The 20,399-nt window shown below is 34.3% G+C and overlaps 1 protein-coding gene across 2 annotated transcripts; it reads right to left on the reverse strand.

Annotated features, from left to right (window-relative positions):
* Positions 1-718: 718 nt before the first annotated feature.
* On the reverse strand, positions 719-19,227 carry zgc:158270 (uncharacterized protein LOC791213 homolog). Of its 2 annotated transcripts, XM_067387688.1 has the most exons (13): positions 19,102-19,227; positions 13,181-13,455; positions 12,634-12,768; positions 10,249-10,353; positions 10,116-10,166; positions 9,081-9,137; positions 8,902-8,994; positions 7,450-7,588; positions 7,086-7,213; positions 6,955-7,011; positions 5,569-5,640; positions 5,053-5,484; positions 719-1,537 (listed from the first exon to the last, which is right to left on the reverse strand). In XM_067387688.1, exons 1-13 carry the CDS (start codon positions 19,172-19,174, stop codon positions 1,427-1,429), a joined length of 1,728 nt encoding a protein of 575 aa, XP_067243789.1. In that variant the 5' UTR covers positions 19,175-19,227; the 3' UTR covers positions 719-1,426. The 2 variants fall into 2 exon arrangements, with proteins under 2 accessions (XP_067243789.1, XP_067243788.1); XM_067387687.1 differs by lacking the exon at positions 719-1,537 and having other exon boundaries at positions 4,421-5,484.
* Between the last annotated feature and the right edge of the window lie 1,172 nt (positions 19,228-20,399).

Genomic DNA, 20,399 nt, shown 5'->3' on the forward strand with positions numbered 1-20,399 from the left:
CAACATTGGGTTTGAATAAATATCATCTCTCATCAACCAAGAAAAACAAAACATTTTTAAAACACTTAAACTGGACATTCAGAGATAATACCAAAATAATATCATAACTTAATGTCAGCAAGTGTCCCGTCAAATTCATTTATGAATTAAATTATTCATGCAAATAATTACTCACATATTTCCAATTCAAAACAGCAAAAAAAAAGTCAAGCAGCAAAAAAAATAAATTAAGGAATAGTTCATCCAAAAATGAAAAAAAAAAAAAAGTTACTCATGTCGTTCCAAATGATTTTTGTTCATCTTTGGAACACAAATTAAGCCTAAATTCAATCAGCTCATCATATAAAGCGATAGTCTCTTCAAAAAATTTGCACTAAACCGCTAGATTCATATGGATTAGGTTTACGATCTCTTTATGACCTTTTTGAAGTGGCAAAGTGGTCACATAGCAGTCAATGGAGAGACAGAAATCTGTCAGATTTCATCAAAAATATCATTTGTGTTTTGAAGTTGAACAAAAGTCATGCAGGTTTGTAATGACATCTTGAGTAAATGACAGAATTTTCATTTTTGGGTTGAACAATCCCTTTAAAAGCACATTACTATAGTCTAGTGAGTAGAAAAAAATAAATGTAACTTAAAAACAAATTTAGATAATAGATTTATAATTGAAATAATCTGATATCTTCCTCAAAAAAATAAAAAATAAAGGGTCCAGTTTATTAAAACATTTACACCGCCCTCAAGTCACTCATGAACAAACAAACACAATCCACACAAATATACAGTGATTCATTTTAATCAAATTGAAAAATAAATTAAAGAAACAATTATAAATGAAAAAGAATGAAACATTCCAGAATCATAATGCTCAAGGCAGATGACATGAATGAAGATTGTATAAAACTAAGCGTGTGTGTGTGTGTGTGTGTTTCTCTCCAACATGGACACGAATCACAGAAGCATTCCTGCAGATAAACATGAAACCATCATTTGTCCTGCTACAAAAGAAGAGTGCAGAAATCCTGGAGTTACACACAGATCTCATACAACATGCCCTACACGTGACCAGTTTAAAACCTAATCTGTACAGGAAAACACATCTGGATGGAATGATCGAAGCCGAGGAAGTTCATCTGTACAGCAGAGAGACAGAAATCATTGGTACAGTTCAGCGTTCTCAACTAGGTCCTCTACCGGTAACACTGCTCAAGGTCTTCCGGAGGACTGATGGAGGCCGAACGCTTCTCCATGAACACATACGGGACAGACGAGACGGACAGCATGGGAATGACATGAGAAAGAGGAAACCCCCGTGAAACCCCCAGAATCCTCCGTCCGAGTCGGACAGAAGAGGGTGAACGTGCCGACCTGCGTTCACGGCGCACTTGGTTTCTTCAGCTGGAGCGTGACACTGCTAAAACGGCTAGTTCCTCTTCTTGACGTTGTTGTTCGATGACAGTCTCTGTCGCTGTGTCGGCATCAGGGCGCCCAGCGTCACTTTGCTCCTGGCAACTTCAAAAAGTTTGGAAAAGACCTAAAACGAGGGATGAGTGTTAGTACCGCGCACACACGTGTGTGATTTGAATGAAGAGGTCAGAGGCCACTAGAGGGCAGAGGTCACGTCTCACCTTCCTCGGCGTCCTCTGTGCGAGCGTGAGGTGAGAAGAGAGCGAGACGTTACAGAGACACACTACATTCGCTGACAGGTGTTTGCTTAAACTCATTTCTCTTAACTTTAAGAGGAGATAATGACATGAGGCAGGACATTCTGAGAGCTTTAAAAAGGCTTTTCATGAAGGAAATCAAACATGCGGCTGGTGATGAAGCTCTTCAGTGTAAATGAAACATGAAATCTACAGTATCAAAGTGTCTAAATCATTATGAGGTGGAGCTATTGTCTGGTTCTGGGGACTGATATGATGGGAAATATTCCTAATCTATAGTCGTTTGGTCAAATAAGTAAATAAAATATTATAAATAAAATTATTATAATATTTTTTGTCTAAAAAAAAAAAAAAAAAACAAAAAAAAAAAATATTATTTGACACCTGCCTTAGAAAGTTTACTAGGGAATAATAAAATTAAATCATTAATAAAAATGTAAAAATAAATAAATAAATAAGTAAAATAAATTAACCCTTGTGCATTAAAAAAAAAAAAAAAAAAGTTACACTTAGTTTTTTGGCATGGACATTTTTGTCCATTTTTAACCTGTCATAGAAATATGATTTATTAATATTTTTTTTCCACTTTCACTGATGTCAATTTTTTAACCAGCATCTGTTCTATCCATAGATACCAAACATTCATTAATTTTAAGAACTTTAACCCTTTAAATGCTGGTTTGTTTACATAATGCCATAGGTGTTTTTTATGAAAAAATTTAAAATAGTTAATTTTCATAAACTAAATGCTAAGCAGAATTTTTTTTCTTTGCTTATTAGATTCTTGGGTGGGTCAATGAAGAACAACAACATCAATTTTGAGGCATTTATATTTTTTATGTAGTGTCAATTTTTTAAAAAAACTAACACTTAGGTTAAAAATGGACAAAAATGTCCATGCCAAAAAACTGTCACAGAAATATGATTTATTACTATTTTTTCCACTTTCAGTGATGTCAATTTTTTAACCAGCATCTGTTCTATCCATAGATACCAAATATTTATTCATTTTCAGAATTTTAACACTTTACAAATCGGTTTCTTTACATCCTCAGCTTCTAATGCACCTGTGTGCTCAGTGTCAGTGGGCAGCACTAGTTTCAGAGCTTCCTCTGCTGAGTAACGTCTCTTCAAACAATGAAATGATCAACCACTCAAGCACCACATATGTATAGGTTTGGCTGTTAGGATACCTGTGTGAACTCAAACTTTGTATAAAATCTACCAGACTAAAAAATCAGTATTTTCTTGTGGTGAAAACTAAAATAATGTGTTTAGGGGCTTCTGAACGTCTACTTCAAATTCAAGCGTAACTTTTATCTCCGTACAAAAACAATAACAAATGAAAAAGTGCAATCAAGGGTTAAGATGCGTGTTTGGTCAAAAAGAAGAACCTTAAAGCCTTCTTTGACCTTTTTCATAGTTTTCACATGACCCTATGACCCTGCCAAGGGTGTGACTCATACAAGGAGTGGGATTTTTGATTGCCAGTATGATATAATTTCTTTCAAACTAATTACACAAATTAAATTTTCAATAAACACCTGCAAACTACACTCTGACATCCTTACCAGTATACCCACACAATTATAGCTGCATTATTTTTCAAATTGACTTTATCATAGACTATAATATGCATAAGCAGAAAGCTCAAATAAAGCGAGTATTTCTTTTATATGCCAAATTTGAAAATATGGCACAATCTAGTAAAAAATGGTAAAAATGTAAAATTTGAAGCCTTGCCGATAGAATGAATGCCTATTTGCAAATATTGTATCATTTTATAGTCAAATGGCCCTGGGTTAAAAAATTGCAGTTTTAATGGGTTTCAATGTGGACATTTTTGTCCTTAAGGTCCTAAGTGTGAGTATTTTTTGTACAGAGGGTAAAATTGATTTTTTGAAGGAAATGAGGGTAAAATATTAAAATTCCAATAAAAATAAACACCTGAGGCAAAATTCATGTAGTTGGCATTAACAAAGGCACACTTATAACAAAAAACAAAACTGAAATGGACAAAAATGTCCATAAGGATGCACAAGGGTTAATAAAACATAATATAATAAAGAGTTTACTGGGGAAAATATTCCAAATAAATAATTTATAAATAAAAAAATATATATTATACATAAAGTAAAAAAAAAAAAAATATTATATTATATATATATATATATATATATATATATTTTTTTTTAATAAAAATGTATATAAATTTATACATTTACAAAATTAAATATATGCATGTATATTTATTAAATATAAATGTAAATAAATGTATTAAAAAGTGTATATATATATATATATATATACACTTTTTTAAAACTTTATTTAAATATATTTAAAACATATATATATATATATATATATATATATATATATATATATATATATATATGTTTTAAATATATTTAAATAAAGTTTTAAAAAAGTGTATATATATACACTTTTTATATATCAATATATTTTTAATTTATATATAAAAATGTATACATTTTTATTTAAATAAAGTGTAATATTATATATATATATATATATATATATATATATATATATATATATATATATATATATATATATATATATAAAAATACTATGTGAAAATAATAATAAAAAAAAAAGTAGTATTTGACACTTGCCTTAGAAAGTTTACTAGGGAATAATAAATTAAATCATTAATAAAAATGTAAAATAAATAAATAAATTAATAAATTAATTAATAAAACATAATATAATAAAGAGTTTACTGGGGAAAATATTCCAAATAAATAATTTAAACAATAAAAATAGAAATAGAATAATAAATTAAAAATTCACAAAAATAAATTGATAAAATATATAACAGAAACAATAAGAAAAAAATATTTTAACAAATTGTTAGTGCTTGTGACACCTGCCTCTTTTACTATATTGTTTACTATAAAATTAATATAAAACCAAAATATAAATAATAAAACTGAAATAATAAACACATGAAATAAAATTGATATACAATAGAAAAAATTAAACAATAAAAATAAAAATATATACAATAAAACAGAAACAATATCTGAAAATAGATTTTGACACCTGCTTTAGAAAGTTTTTTTCAGGGGAGTTCAAAATAAAATCTAAATGCTAAGCACTTCTAATTTCACCTTAATCTGACATGATCATAAAATACACAAAGGTCATAAAACACGAGTCTTTAGTACACCTGGACAAGCGTTACAAAAGAGGGGAAGAGGGGAAACTGCAGAATAAGAGTCCTATAAATAAGACAAGGAGAAAAACCACCTTGTGATGCAATACAGACAGACAGGAAGGAAAGGCACAAATCAGCAGTTGGGGAAGCGTTTGGATCAGACGCAGGAAAGCACAGGTGCAGAGGAGGAAGTGTGATACGCACCTGTTCCCACAGGGTTTCCGCCACTTGGTCGATGAAGCTGCCCACCTCTCTGAACTCGCCTGAGTATTTGACGTACGCCCAGGTGCACAGCGACACCAGCGCTACGCCCATCATCATGTTACACATCGTCGCCACAGAGTTTATTCCCACAAAGCCCGTCACCACAGACACCACGTACATGATGAACATCACGGCGAAGAGCGTGGCGGGCGTGCGCGCCGCGAAGAAAATGTTCTTTCCGTCGTTGTGTTTGACAAAGTTTGCGTAGGCCTCGTCGAGCTCCTGCTCCAGCTGCTCCTGATAGCGGCGGCAGAACTCCTCTCCGCCCATCTTCTTCACCGCGCGGAACTGACGCACGCAGGTCACCTTCAGCTCGTTGTGGCTGCGCTCCAGATCGGCCGGCGCGATGTAGGGTTTGTCTCCTCCACACACCTGCACGTGAGAAACGAACAGGCGTCACGGGCATGAGGAGCAGCAGGCTGAGGTCATGTGATCGCGTGTTTGTGTGTGACGTACCTGCTCCATGCTCTTGTTGTACGTGTCTTTCGCTCCTGCTACGGCTGCCAGATTATTGGCTTCAGCAGTTGCCTGCGTCACATGATCAAAACCAGATCATTCACATGAGGATCACACAACACATGCTAATAAAAAAAAAAAAAAAATATATATATAAATAGAATAATAAATTTAAAATAAATTACAAATAAAATAAACAAATCAATTGATATAACATTATAAAACAAATAAAATAGGGTTATTTAGGGGGGAAATATTCAAAATAAATAAAACATAAGCAAGAAAATAATAAATGCACAAAATTAAAATTGATAAAATATATAAAATATATAATATAACAAAAAAAATAACTGAATTGACTGAACTGAATTGTAAAATGTTTAGTGAAAAATTTAAAAAATAATAAAAAAAACAATAAATAAAATAGAATAGAATAATACATTAAAAATAAATAACTAAAATACACAAAAATAAATTGATAAAATATATAATATAAACAGAAGAAATAGCTATGAGAAATTTTTCAAATGTTTAATGCTTTTGGCATTTGCCATAAGGGGAAATATTGAAAATAAATAAAAAATAAGCAATAAGTGTATATATATTTATATATACCAGTTTATTTTTGTGTATTAGTTATATATATATATATTATATATATATATATATATATATATATATATATAAAATAAATAACTAATACACAAAAATAAACTGGTATATATATAATATAACAGTAAAGAAAAGAACTGAATTTTAAAATGTTTAGTGAAAACGGTTTAAAGGAAATAAAAAAAAAACAGTAAGTCAAAAATAGTAACATTTAAAAAATAAACAAATGAATTGATATATATATATATATATAAAAAAGAAAAAACTACGAAAATTAATGTTTAGTGCTTTTGACATTTCCCTTAAAAAGTTTAATGGGGGAAAATATTCAAAACAAATAAAAATAAACAATAAATAAAATAGAACATTAAAATAAATAAATAAAATAAATGCACAAAAATAAATTGATAAATTATGCAACAATAAAAAACTGTGAGAAAATGTAAGAAATGTTTAGTGTTTTTGATCACATAAGAATGTGTTGTGATTCATGTTTTTCTGTCTCTAAATTTAAAACATCTTAAAATGAGAATTAAGCCTTTTGTTATATTATTTAAGATATTTTTATGACCTTAAATAACTGATCAAACTGAATTGAGTGAGCCGGAGGACAACAACACACAGAAAACATTAAAAGAAAACTCAGTGAGATGGAAATATTAGATGATTTAAGAGAGCTCATCACAATGCATTCTGGGATTGAACTTCTCTATGAATGATTCATGCAATAAGCCTTAGAATTGGGTCAAAGCAGTATTTTCTACACGTGTGTACCTGTAACATGGACTTGGGGTGCGGCAGCTCTTCGCCCTGATAGATCTTCATGTAGGCCTGCGACAGAAAAACACACGGGTCAATCCCAGCAGACATCTGAACAAAGGAGACCGGGTGGATACCGCTCTTACTTTGAAATACTGTAGGAGATCTCGACACGTGACTTTGGAGCCGCTGATCTCCTTCTCCATCAGGTTCTTCGGAGCCAACAGCAGCGGCACCAGATTCACCAGCTCTCTCTTGAACTCGTCATCAATATCTACACACACACAGATGCATTAAAACTCTTGTGCAGCACTTTGTTTGCTAAAAATTTCCCTTAAAAAAGGTTCCTAATGTTGCTTTGGAGATTCCTACAATAGGTTTCCATGCATCAAAGGTCAAGAAACACCATTTCCTCATAAATCAGGGCTTGACAGCGCAAGCGTTTCACTCACATCTAAATTTAATTGTGTGTGAACTGCAAGTGTCCCGCAGGGGGTGCTGAGCTCTCACCTCGTAACCGTCCGTCAAAGTGAGGGTTGGTGGCCACTTTGAGTCCGGGGTGCGGCAGGAGGAAGCAGTTGATGTTGGAGAAGCAGGAGTGGATGTGCTTCCTGACGTTCTGAAGTTCTTCATGTTGATTCTGTTTCACCTGAGAATCACAGAATAATTCAGCACATGTGATCGAGACGCTCTACGTCAGCAGTTCTCAACCTTTCTGACTCTAGCAATTATCACTGCACAACAATTACAACTGAATATAATGATATATTCAATTCTTTAACATGGTTTATTAAAAATATTAAATTAATTTTGTGAAGTTATTATCGTCAACTAAAACTACTAAAAACATTTCTGTTAGTTGAAATAAAGCTGAAATAAAATAAAAAGATAAATATTAATTAATTGAAAAATGTAAACTTATTTCAGTTTACTGCCAAGGAAAGATTTCTAATTTTCATTAAGTTTAAGTTGATGCTATGAAATTATTCAACATAAATAAATAACTAAATAACTAAAACCAAAATAAAAATGATAGTCATTTAAAAAAATAAATAAATAAATAAACAAAAGTGCATGATGCAATTACTAAAATGTAAACTAAAATTAACATTAACAAAATAAAACTAAAAATATAAAAATAAAACCTAAATTCAAAATATTAATAAAACTAAAATGAAAACTGAAATAAAATAGTTTCAGAACTGTATATTCTTCGATAAAAACATTTAGCTATTGATGGAAAATAGATTTTTATAGGTTATTATGTAATTATAACAAAGCTGCTTGTTTTTAAAACTTATTAACTTTATTTATTAACATGGTAAATTATTAATATATTAAATTCATTTTTTTTTTGTGATTCCACAAGTTATATACTCCAGAACTGTATGTTCTTCAAAAAAAAAAAAATAAATAAATAAAAAAATAATAAATAATAATAATAATAATAATAATAATAATAATAATATTATATTATATAATATAATGTACTAATAATAATTTATCCCTTTAAATAACTCAAAGCAGTGGATTTCAACCTTTCTGACCTTAAGCCTCCCCTGAAATAATAAGAAATATCTTAATATTCACTGTTTTAGTTTATTTTCATGAGTGTTTTGTCTTTTTAATAATAATAATAATAATAATAATAATAATAATAATAAGTCATCTTAAGGCCCCCTGGTCGAGAACCGGTGAACGTGATTTCATCAAGTACATATTCCCGGACCAACCAATCAGATTTGAGGGTCAAGTTTACAGTTTATGTCAAGTTTAGGCTTATAACCAGGGTTAGGTGCTTCTATATCGATGTTATTCACCTTTCTTTTTCCTCACCTATCATGGTTATGGGTTAGCCCTTAATTTACAGACAGGAATGTTGTTCATAATATGCAACATGTCTTGGCAAAAATCATGGTGACGGTTGAGAACCAGTTTCCTACAGTATCATGTATCACCCACCTGCAGTCTCTTCTCCAGAAACTCATTTCCCCCATCCAGACCGTAAGCGTGTTCGTACGGGTAACTCCAGTCTCGGATGAGAAACATGAGGGACTGTGGACAAACAAAGACATGCATTGTTACTGAAGTATCACACACACACACTCAAGTGTGTTTACGGTCCGTTAAACACGCCGTACCTGGAAGGGTTTCAGGTAGATCTCCTCCATGGCCAGTCTGCCGTACTCTGTGAAGAGCTGAAAAACAAGATGAAAAAGCAAAAACAAACATTATAATAACCGTTTGTAATGCAGTAACATGACGACATCAACTTCACCTGTTAACTGTCCACCCCCATTTTTTATTATAGATCTGAACTTAAATGATTGTAATTCATGAATGCTTTGAAATCTAAACGTCTTTTTAAAGAAGACACTCAGCAGATTATTGCAGAAGTGAAAGCACTTGAATGTGTAAAGTTATAGACGTTTACTGTGAAGCAAATTACCTTTTTATTTTACGCAAAATATACATTTTATAAAATAATTTGGACTCTGAACATGCTTAAATCAACGTCAACTGAGTCGTGAAGTTGATATCACAAAAAAAAAAAAAAGAGTTGCTAAAGTATTGTTTCAAAACGCTTTTCACAGGATGAACTCAGTGGTTAAGCTTTCAAATGATAATTTATGATGCTTACTTAAATATGTCATAGGCAATTAAAGAAGCACGCCAAGTGTGACATTTAACAGGCTGAGACAGGTTTGAAATGCTAAAGATCTTGTTTTGATAATGTGAAGTACATCTGTCACATCTATTTACATATTTCTGCAGAGCATCTAAATCACAGCAGGCCTTTAAAGGTTTTTAAAGTGCAACCTTTTAATTCAACAAAGCATCTATTCTCGTAAAGACACCTTTAAAAAGAAAAGATGCCAAAGACATCCATCTGACACTTGAACCTAGACCAAGAATGAAACAACAGCACAGATAGGAAGTGAAAATATCATATACTGATTATTATTAGTAGTTTTTCCATGTAACATGTATGGCCACATGACAACTTAAATGTTAAAATAATCCACTGCTGATAATTTCAAGACGTTACATGTGAAGAATAAACCAGGTTGGGCACTTTTATTTGATGTGTCACTCAACACAACGACATTCAGCCGTTCTCAAGCCTGACTCAACCTGTAAACACTCACGGATCAGGACTGAACAGTGCGTCTCACCTGAAGATGCTGCAGATCGTCTTCTTGAACGTTTTGGGACAAATTATAGACCTGTACATAGAAACAGAAGCATCAGGACACAATATTCTGGCCACATGATCTCTCCCAGACGCACATGTGACATGTGTCGTACCTGTACGGAGCTGGTCATGGTGCTGAGGGCAAACAGGGTGGCGCAGTCTTTGATGGTGGACTGACTGTCAAACGCTCCCTGCGTGTCCAGGAGCAGCACTGCCACCTGCGGACACACAGATGGTCACGGGTTACTGAGCCAGAACACGCCTGATCTCACACACAAACACAACACGAGTGAGAATCACTTCATAACTAACGGGAGGTTTAGATTATCTGCGCACATCATTATTTTGTAAAATCATGTTCCTCAATTTTTAATCAGAATAACTTCCTCTTGCAGCATCTCTTCTCTGATGAAGAGGGCGGGGCAACCTGTCACTCACATGAGATCCACCAAACCGAACCACAATCAATCAATCAATTCCCCACAGACAAATCAAGCATTTGTTCTTGTTCCAGAAGCCGTTTCACTCGGATATACGGCACAATAGGGAAGAAAAGATGCAACTTCCATGTTTTTTGGCTGATGAAAAAGGTTGTTCAGTGATTTATTTGAGCTTTATGAGAACTAGGACTGAGTTGAGTAAACATTAGTCCAAAATTTGATTAGTTGGTTAGTCACAGGAAAAAAAAAAGTGGCGGTTCCTTGTGATAATTACAGTATGTCGGGCAGGAAATCCAAACGTTCGCCTATCATCTATCAACCTCATATATGGCTTATCATTTGAAACATACAAGTAGTGGCGACTTTACATGGCCGAACATAAATGTGCGCTACTATTATTATGCACATATCAAGTGTTCATGCAGAGTGAGGAAGGTGAAGTATTAGGGTGCTTTACTGCAAGACATGGAGGCGCCGGCGCGATCACTTGCATTTTTCCTGATAACAGCGGAAACAACTTAAAAGGTGCCGTAGAACGTCTTTTTAAATGATGTAATATAAATCTAAGGTGTCCCCTGAATGTGTCTGTGAAGTTTCAGCTCAAGATTTTTTTTAATTATTTTTTTTAACTGCATATTTTGGGGCATCATTAAATATGAGCCGATTTAGGCTGCGGCCCCTTTAAATGCTTGTGCTCCACGCCCCAAGAGCTCGCGCTTGCCTTAAACAGTGCTTAAAGTTCACAAAGCTAATATAACCCTCAAAATGGATCTTTACAAAGTGTTCGTCATGCATCATGTCTAATCGCTTAAGTATAGTATTTATTTTGGATGTTTACATTTGATTCTGAATGAGTTTGAGGCTATGCTCCGTGGCTAACGGCTAATGCTACACTGTTGGAGAGATTTATAAAGAATGAAGTTGTGTTTATGAATTATACAGACTGCAAGTGTTTAATAATGAAAATAGCGACGGCTCTTATCTCCGTGAATACAGTAAGGTATGATGGTAACTTTAACCACATTTAACAGTACATTAGCAACATGCTAACGAAAGGCAATTTACAAATATCACTAAAATATCATGATATCATGGATCATGTCAGTTATTATCGCTCCATCTGCCATTTTTCGCTGTTGTTCTTGCTTGCTTACCTAGTCTGATGATTCAGCTGTGCACAGATCCAGACGTCCTGCCCTTGTCTAATGCCTTGAACATGGGCTGGCATATGCAAATATTGGGGGCGTACATATTAATCGTACATATTAGGTCTTTTAAACAAATGAGATTTATATAAGGAGGAAACAATGGAGTTTGAGACTCACTGTATGTCATTTCCATGAACTGAACTCTTGTTATTCAACTATGGCGAGATAAATTTGATTTTTAATTCTAGGGCACCTTTAAAATACCCTGTCATTTTTGGTCATACAGATAAGATTGAAACATCATTCAAAACTTTTAAGGGTCTACTTTTATTTGTGTAAACTCACAATAACGTTGTGCTTTTGTAACAAAGAAAACAAACCTAACCAGACACGACACAATAAAAGGTTCTATAAAGTTCTTTAAAGTTCTATAAACATGCAATTAATTGACAAATGGTTTAAATGAACGACTACTAGTCAACTAGAAAAATCTTTAGTCAGGGGCAGCCCTACTGAGAAGACGGGTGACAAAAGCCTAGTCCAAATACCCACACTTGCTGTCTTTGCACTTGACCACTTGTCTACTTACATGACGTATTTCCTGTATTTGGCCCAAGTGTTCATGTGGACGTGAAGACAGCAAGCAATTTCGGGACATGCGAGTTCCCGAACATGATGCATGATGGGATACACTTAGCCTCGAATACCGTTCAGAAGCGGTATTGAAGGTAGTGTGGGTTTGGTGTGCATCAAGGGCAATGCACATGGTCATTTTTAAGACATGGGACAGTCTTGCGCACTTACTTCCTGTCACGTAAACAAGCTTTCAAGTGGCCAAGACCGCAAGTGTGGGTATTTGGACTACAGTTGTTGTTTTGTAGTGAACGCTGTGATGTGGGCTGATTTTTACCTTGCTGCCATCCGGTTTCTCCACCACAAACACCTCACTCCAGGCCTGAATGCCCGTCGTCTCCCGCTCACAGCCGCCCCGCCAGGTGAAGCCCGTCAGCGGCTCTTCATTCCCACCCAGCCAGAAATCTGAGCTCTGACAGACACAGACACACAGACATGTTCAGATCCACAGGACCTTCATATCACAGCAGACCCGAAGCCACCTGATGTCAGACTTTTTCAGCAGTTTTCTGAACTGCTCCAGTCATGAGACACCTGTGCCCTGTATGTTCAGAGTGAGAGGTCAGTCTAATCTTCAAAACAAACTGAATAACACTCAACAAAAGACTCTTTCAGACAAACACAAAACATTAGTGTTTCACAGTAAAGCGGCTGTAATGGATTAAAGCAGATCGGCAGCGTCACAAGAGCTGCTGTATGAACGTTCACAATGTGTGAAGAATCCAACACTAATGAATCTGGACCAAAACACACACAAAAGTGAAGGTTACCGTTCTTCATATGCAAGTCTGTTGCAGTTTCATGATCCCGGTGGCGATTCTCACCTGGTTGTACATGTATCTGAGCATGAAGTCCAGCAGGAAGGATTTGCCCTTGCGGAAGGCGCCCGCCACGGACACCACCACCACGTTAAGATCTCGCACGTGCTCCTGCAGGAGGAGTCGCTCCAGCGCCTCTTCGTCCAGAGAAAACTCATGATTATCCTCATCTGCAATTACGATCTGGATCGGCCCGTACGCCTCCACCTCGTCCAGCAACGGTTCCTCGTCCAAATCATCAGAGCTCATCTTCCGCTGGACATCCTCCACCCCAGACACACCTGCACACAGAAAACAATCATGCATGGACATGAGAACTGATTTCCCGAGTATTTGTCATCCGATTCCTCTAAAAAACAGCTCAAGCACGGTTATAGGAAGTACCAATAATCACTTAATTAGACCGATTAACCCTTTCCAAACCAGGTTTTGTTGTCATTAACGTGTGTAAAACGTTGCAGCCCAATGGACAAATAGGGTCCTATGATTTCCGAGATGTAGAAGAATCCAGTCATAAAAATGGAATTTAATGTATAACGCTGAATTTGTTAAATTTGATGAATAAATAAAAATTAGGTTAGTACACTATGTCGCGATATAGACTAGTAGTGTCTGTGAATGCTAAACCGCAAAAATGATTTAAACATGAATCCTGCATATTTTGTGTGAATGAATGGGCGCAGACGCGCGGTTTAATTTCCCACACTGAAGCACACGTGACACTCGCGGTGTTTTCAGCCTCTGGCGCCTCACTATATGAGGACATGAATGCATGAACTTCATTTCCAGAGCCGCTCTGAGAGTCACTTCATGAGCGTTTTACCATTTTGAGATTTTTATCATATCATAAACACAGAAACTCAACGGTCTTCACTGCAACCCATCAAAATAAAGGTTCGTTTTAACTTGAAGTAGGGATGTGCAACGATTAATCACGATTAATCGTTTGCAAAATAAAAGTCTGTTTACGTATTATATGTGTGTGTTCTGTGTATAATAATTATGTATATATAAAAATACACATACATGTATATATTTAAGAACATTTTTTGATTTATATATAAAATATTTTTATGTAATATATAAAAAAATATATATATATATATATTTATTTAAGCATGCATACATTTCTTAAATTTATACATGTGTGTGTATTTATATATACACATAATTATTATACACAGAACACACACATATAATATGTAAACACAGACTTTTATTTTGCAAACAATTAATCGCGATTAATCGTTGCACATACCTAACTTGAAGAAATAGAGACAGAAATATATTACTCATGTACAGTGGAATTTAGCTAGGTCTCAATGTAATAATAATTTATTATTATTAGTGTTAGTATTATTATTAAATAAAACTTATTTTAAATAATACATTTTTCCTCCATGTTTTAACTTTAACAGCTCTTTTGTGCAGCACTTTGTTTGACAAAAAAAATGTAATTTCATATTACTAAAAGATAAATTAATGTTTTATGCCTTGATTTGATTGCCAGAAAAATTTAAATACACAACACAGAATTTCTTTAAAAAACAAAACTTAATAGAAATGAATTTTTGCTTTAGACATGCTTTTTGATTATTAAAATTTAATTAAACCATTAAAATGGAATTCAGACAACTTAAAAACAGAAAACACAGAATTTGGTAAAAAATAAAATGGAATTTGAGAAAAAAAACTTATTTCATAGGACCCTAAAGAATGTATTTTTTGTTAAACTTAAAATAAATTGTTGTTAAATTGTCTAAGTTTCATGATTTCAATTAATTAGACATGCTTTTTGATTAATAAAATTTAATTTTCAACCATCAAAATGGGGTCAAAAAAAAAAAAAAAAAAAAAAAAAAAAGGATCTACAAAAATTAAAACGGAAAAAAAGGAATTTGAAAAAAATAAAACTGAATGTGTGAAAAAATAAAACAGATTTTATAGTGCCCTATAAATGTAAGTTTGGACTCTGGAGCGCTACCGTCACTACTGTAAATCACTGATCAGTGTGAGAACAGAAGCAGATGATTCACACCTGACGGTCAGATCCATTATTTACAGCCATAAACACACACACTTAAGTTGAGTGATCAAGAGAACATGGAGGAGTGTGAGAGGAGACTGAGGCATCACATGTTCTCATGTCCCAGAGGTCCTCCTCCATTACTGGATCACTGCGTTTGACCTCAAAAAAAAAACATGAATGCAGTAAACGCAGTGACCCACATCAGCCAGTCTAAAGTTACCCACAAACACAACTAGGGCTAAAACTAGAGACGTAAACAGGCCAAAACCAGTTTAACTTCCCAATAACAGAACCTTTGACATAAAAACACTGATCCAGCTGATGAGATATATTGACAGAAAAGACAAATGCAACACAGTTTCATTAGTATTTGAGTCACATCAATGTTTCCATCCCAAGTCATTTTGTTCTGGTTATCCATCTAGATTATCAGCGCATTAATAAAGAGTGTTTTCCTGCATGAACGCAGAGGCAGTGAGGTTATTTAAAGCAACATCTCGTGTAGTACACGGAGGAGAAACACAGAGAAACAACCCACCAACGCCCTGAACAAACACTCAACATGTAATCTTATACTCGTACATAAAATATGTGCTTCTATTAGCTGAATCCACATGACCTGCACATTAAGATCCTTGATAGTATTGTGCTAAACAGTAAAAGCTGTTAAAGGTACAGTAAGCAATTTCTGAGAAACTCTGTTTCTCTGAATTCAAATATCAACAAACATGCCTCTACCCAAAAGTATCATACCCTATTCTGATAGCTCCACCCCCAAATTCACAAACACGCTATGCAGCACAGGCACCTCCCCCTAATGAGTGGACACGCCCCTTACTGCTGATTGGCTATGAGTGTGTTTTGGTGCACCGTCTGATCCACTTTCAACAACGTTTCTCAGAAATCGCTAAATAAGACTAAATCACTTACAAAAATATTAGAACATTAATAAAATAGACAAATTCATGGTTCAAACAGTAAGGATGGCGCTGCGCTCACCAAATCTTGGAATAATTTGCTGCAATTTACTAACCAACCACTAGTGTTTTGAATCATAATTTTCCCGCGAAATAAGAGAGGTTATGGTTTTGTTTGCAATTTAAAAACCTTTTTTTTATTGTAAAGAAAGCATAACATTTATTTTTTTCAGCACATATAAAATATATATTTCTAAAAACAAAATGTGTAATTATTTATTACAGTAATACAAATACAAAAGAAACCAGCCTTACTGTTGCCACTAATATGTGCAAACAAAACCAATAAATCCCCTCATAACACTGAAGCCCTGTGAGAGGAAATATTGCTCAGATATGGGAGATATTAGTTCAGGCGTAAAAGAAGGAAACCCTCATGAATGAAACACGGATATGAGACAATATAAAAGCCACAGCACTAGTGATTTGCTGGAGGATTCTGGGTGAATGTTAGAGCGTTTCAGTCAGAGCTCAGTGGAACAAAACTACATTTCCATACATGGAAAGAGTCCAGCAGCGTTGAGAGCACGATGACCCGTACTGACTACCTATGCTAGCTTAACTATAAAAGCAGAATACCAGAGCGGAGATTATACAGATCAAATCAAATAACACACACAACAAACTCAAACTCACAGAAATGAATGAAAGCATTGATAAAGCTCATGATGTTGAAGCACCTGACAATCAGCTAGATTATATACTAAGGCCGGGCACTGACACAAATTTCACAATTCGACTAACAAGCTTGCGTTTCAATTTCGATCTTAATTCAGTTTGATTTGATTTATTTGGAAATTTATATATATTATATATATCAGGCAAAATATAGGAACCCTGTCAGTGCATTACTATAATATTAAAGGTTAAAATTAACAACTGATTTGTATAGAAGCATTTAAAATTGCACATAAGGCAATTTTTATAATAATAAAGTTATAATAATATCTTCACATTTCTGAACATGTAATATAGTGCATATGTTTATCAAAATGCACCTCTCTAGACTTATTTTTTCAGGCTAACTATCAAGTTTATGGCCTTTTGTGTGTTAAATGTAACGTTACGCTGTTTTATTGATGGTTGAAACACTGACTAAGCGATTACACGAGACATGATTCATTTCAGTAAGCTGTATTGTATCTTTCAACATTCATTCTGATGCTCATTCTTGTTTATTTGGTGCTATAACTAATAGTATGATAGGTTCACATGCCACTTGAACTGAAGAGCTACAGCAATCTGTCACGACATGTTAAAGAGCGCCAAAACTATTTTTATTGTTGTAATAAAACTGACATAATTTGAAAGCTGAGAAAATTACAACGCACAAAACTTATTACAATTATTGGATGGTAGGAACGCTACAAAATAATGTTTAATGAAGCTTTTTTCAACTGAAAACAACAGACTAAAAGATTGATTCTTGGGATTTAGGATTTGATATCGAGATAATTATAGAATAGATTAAAATCTATCATACACACACACACATACATATATATATATATATATAAAAAAATACATTAATACTTGTATTGCAATAAGGTACTCGAAGCTGTGCTGTATCGTGAATAAGTCACAGCTGAAGAGCGTTGTTAGGCACGGCACAAAGCGGAGTAACCCCTTCAGCAGTGACTTATTCACAATACAGCACTAGCCTCGAGTACCTTATTGCTTTTATAAAACGGTTACCACACAATACAAATTTTAAAGCCAAAAATATGTATAAATGCAATTTTCATGAAGTAAACTTTCACTAAAAGCCTTCCTTCCACCGAAAAAATAGTTTCTGACTATGAACAGCAACAGACGTTATTACGCCATTAGATAAAGGCAAAGATTGTCTTTATGAGTGTGTCAGTCAGAAGCAAAGAATTTTATATTGAAGACTGAATTGTTGTTAACATGGAACAAGACGCAACTGACAAATGCTTTGACTAGCGCTGTCAGTCATGGGAAAACCCCTCAATTGTTAAAAGGACAAGATATTGCAGCGGACATTTAAACTGATTTTTTATTATTAACATAGGACTGATCTGAAGGAAAATGCAGGTAATAAACTCGCTCAATTGATCTCTTTCTCACAATACTCTTCTAGTTTACGTTGCTAAGAGTGGTTGATAATGGTGTTGTGTAGTGATACACAGAATCGTTGGGTGAAGCGGTCGTGTTTTATCATGAATAAAACAGCTATTGACCAATCAGAATCAAGGACAGGAACCATATGTATGTATGCATGCATGTATGAGATTATATATATAATACTCAAGATCTTTTGAATTTTACAAAATGATAGTAAGCTAAACATAATTCAACATATGATCCACAGAAACCATCATATAACCTTTACACAACCCTCTAGAAACACAACACGAACCTGTCAAACAGAAAGCATCTCTATATGTCAATCTTTCTACTGAATTCCTGTGATTTATATCTGAAATCTCCAGTTGTTTGTGTTCTGATATATTTTCTATATTTCCGTGTGGCCTGATGAACACAAACCACTGAAACTGACACTCGCACTGACAGGAACTATTAAAAGTATAAACGCCCATACAGAGCTTTAACAATAACAAACACACTCAAAATAATCAAATCAAATCAAATCGATGCTTTAGTCGGTTGTGAAATCCTCTGCATCAGTCCTCAGGTGTTTTTCATTCACCGATTTATGACGGTCAAATTTAATTCGCCGTTATCTCACTCCGACTGAGGTATTTTCTTTACTGATGTTTATTTAATTCTAATGCTGAATGAATTAATTCTATTATTATTGATTTTACCGCAGCGCGATCGCTGGCCTGCACGCGCCTCCCGCCAAACGGCCAGAACGCGACGCTCGCGCTCCGCTGCAGTTAAACGTGCACTGCCCGTTAAAACGCGCACACAATCTCGCTGTTTTCCGCCGGATTTACCTTCGTTATATCGGCTACTTGTGCAGTTCTGTCCGGTGTGATTCCGGTGCTTTAAGCTGCTCTCCTCCGCCATCTTGACCCCCGTTCAAAATAATCGCACGCGCCTGACGTCACGAGCACCGCTACACTCTTGCGCGTTCGTTGCTTTATCACGGCCGCGCGCAGCTCGTTCATGTATCCATGTGTGGATGGATACATCATTCACTACCTCATCATCATACAGTAATGATGAACGTGGATTATTATGGAGTGAAAACTCAGAATTATGAGATAGAAACTCGGAATTGAGGGATAAAAAAAGTCGTTAAAGCGAAAAAATATTTTTTATTCGGTGGCGGAAACAAGCCTCTAAATTATTCATATTCATACATGAATAATTCATGAGGTTGAAGTCGAATTTATTAATTTTTTATTTTTTGTATGATTGCGATGCTATTATATTTTTATTAATATTTTTATATTTTGTTTTTATTTTAATTTACGTTTTAATTATGTTTTTTTGGAATTAGTATTAGTTTTTTAAATATGTCTATATATTTTTATTTATTATTTCAGTTTTAGTTATTTTAGTACATCAACTTAAACTAAATGAAAGTGAGAAATATCAGCTTTTATGTGTTTATAATCAGGATTACTTCACATTCCACACAGATTTGACTATTATTTTGTGTGTGTGTGTGTGTGTGTGTGTGTGTGTGTGTGTGTGTGTGTGTGTGTGTGTGTGTGTGTGTGTGTGTGTGTGTGTGTGTGTGTGCAACATGTGATCAGGCATGTGCTGTAGATATTCTGTGTGAAATGTGAAGTTTCACACAACAGATGTTTGTTTGTATGGCTGCTTTTGTTCTGCAGTGCTGCTGACGCCCGTTTCATTTGTGTGTCCAGAGGTCAGAGGTCATGTGGGTGAACAAGCTGTGTGATAAAAGATTCAGTCCAGAAGAAACTGTTCATCTCATAGACTTCCATTGTTTTTTCTACACTCAATAAAATCTCTAAATGTCACTTAAGTGAATGTTTGAGTTGGACATACCAAAATAAATGAAAAGTAATTTTGTCTAAAAGTGTAAAAATGTTACATAAAAAAGTGAATTTAATGTCAATTTAATGTCAGAAAGACTAATGTTAAATTTTGAAATAAAAATTAGGGTGATGGCAAACATTGGATCCCTGACATCAGAACTAACATGCAACCAAATATCAGTGTCTTATGATGATTATATTTATGCCCTAACCTTCATAACCTGTGCGTGTTATTAGATAAATAAACATGATTTGGCTGATTTATGAGCATTTTTAACTAG

This window comes from Chanodichthys erythropterus, chromosome 6, assembly GCF_024489055.1.
Source record: "Chanodichthys erythropterus isolate Z2021 chromosome 6, ASM2448905v1, whole genome shotgun sequence".
In the NCBI taxonomy this organism is placed as follows: domain Eukaryota; kingdom Metazoa; phylum Chordata; class Actinopteri; order Cypriniformes; family Xenocyprididae; genus Chanodichthys; species Chanodichthys erythropterus.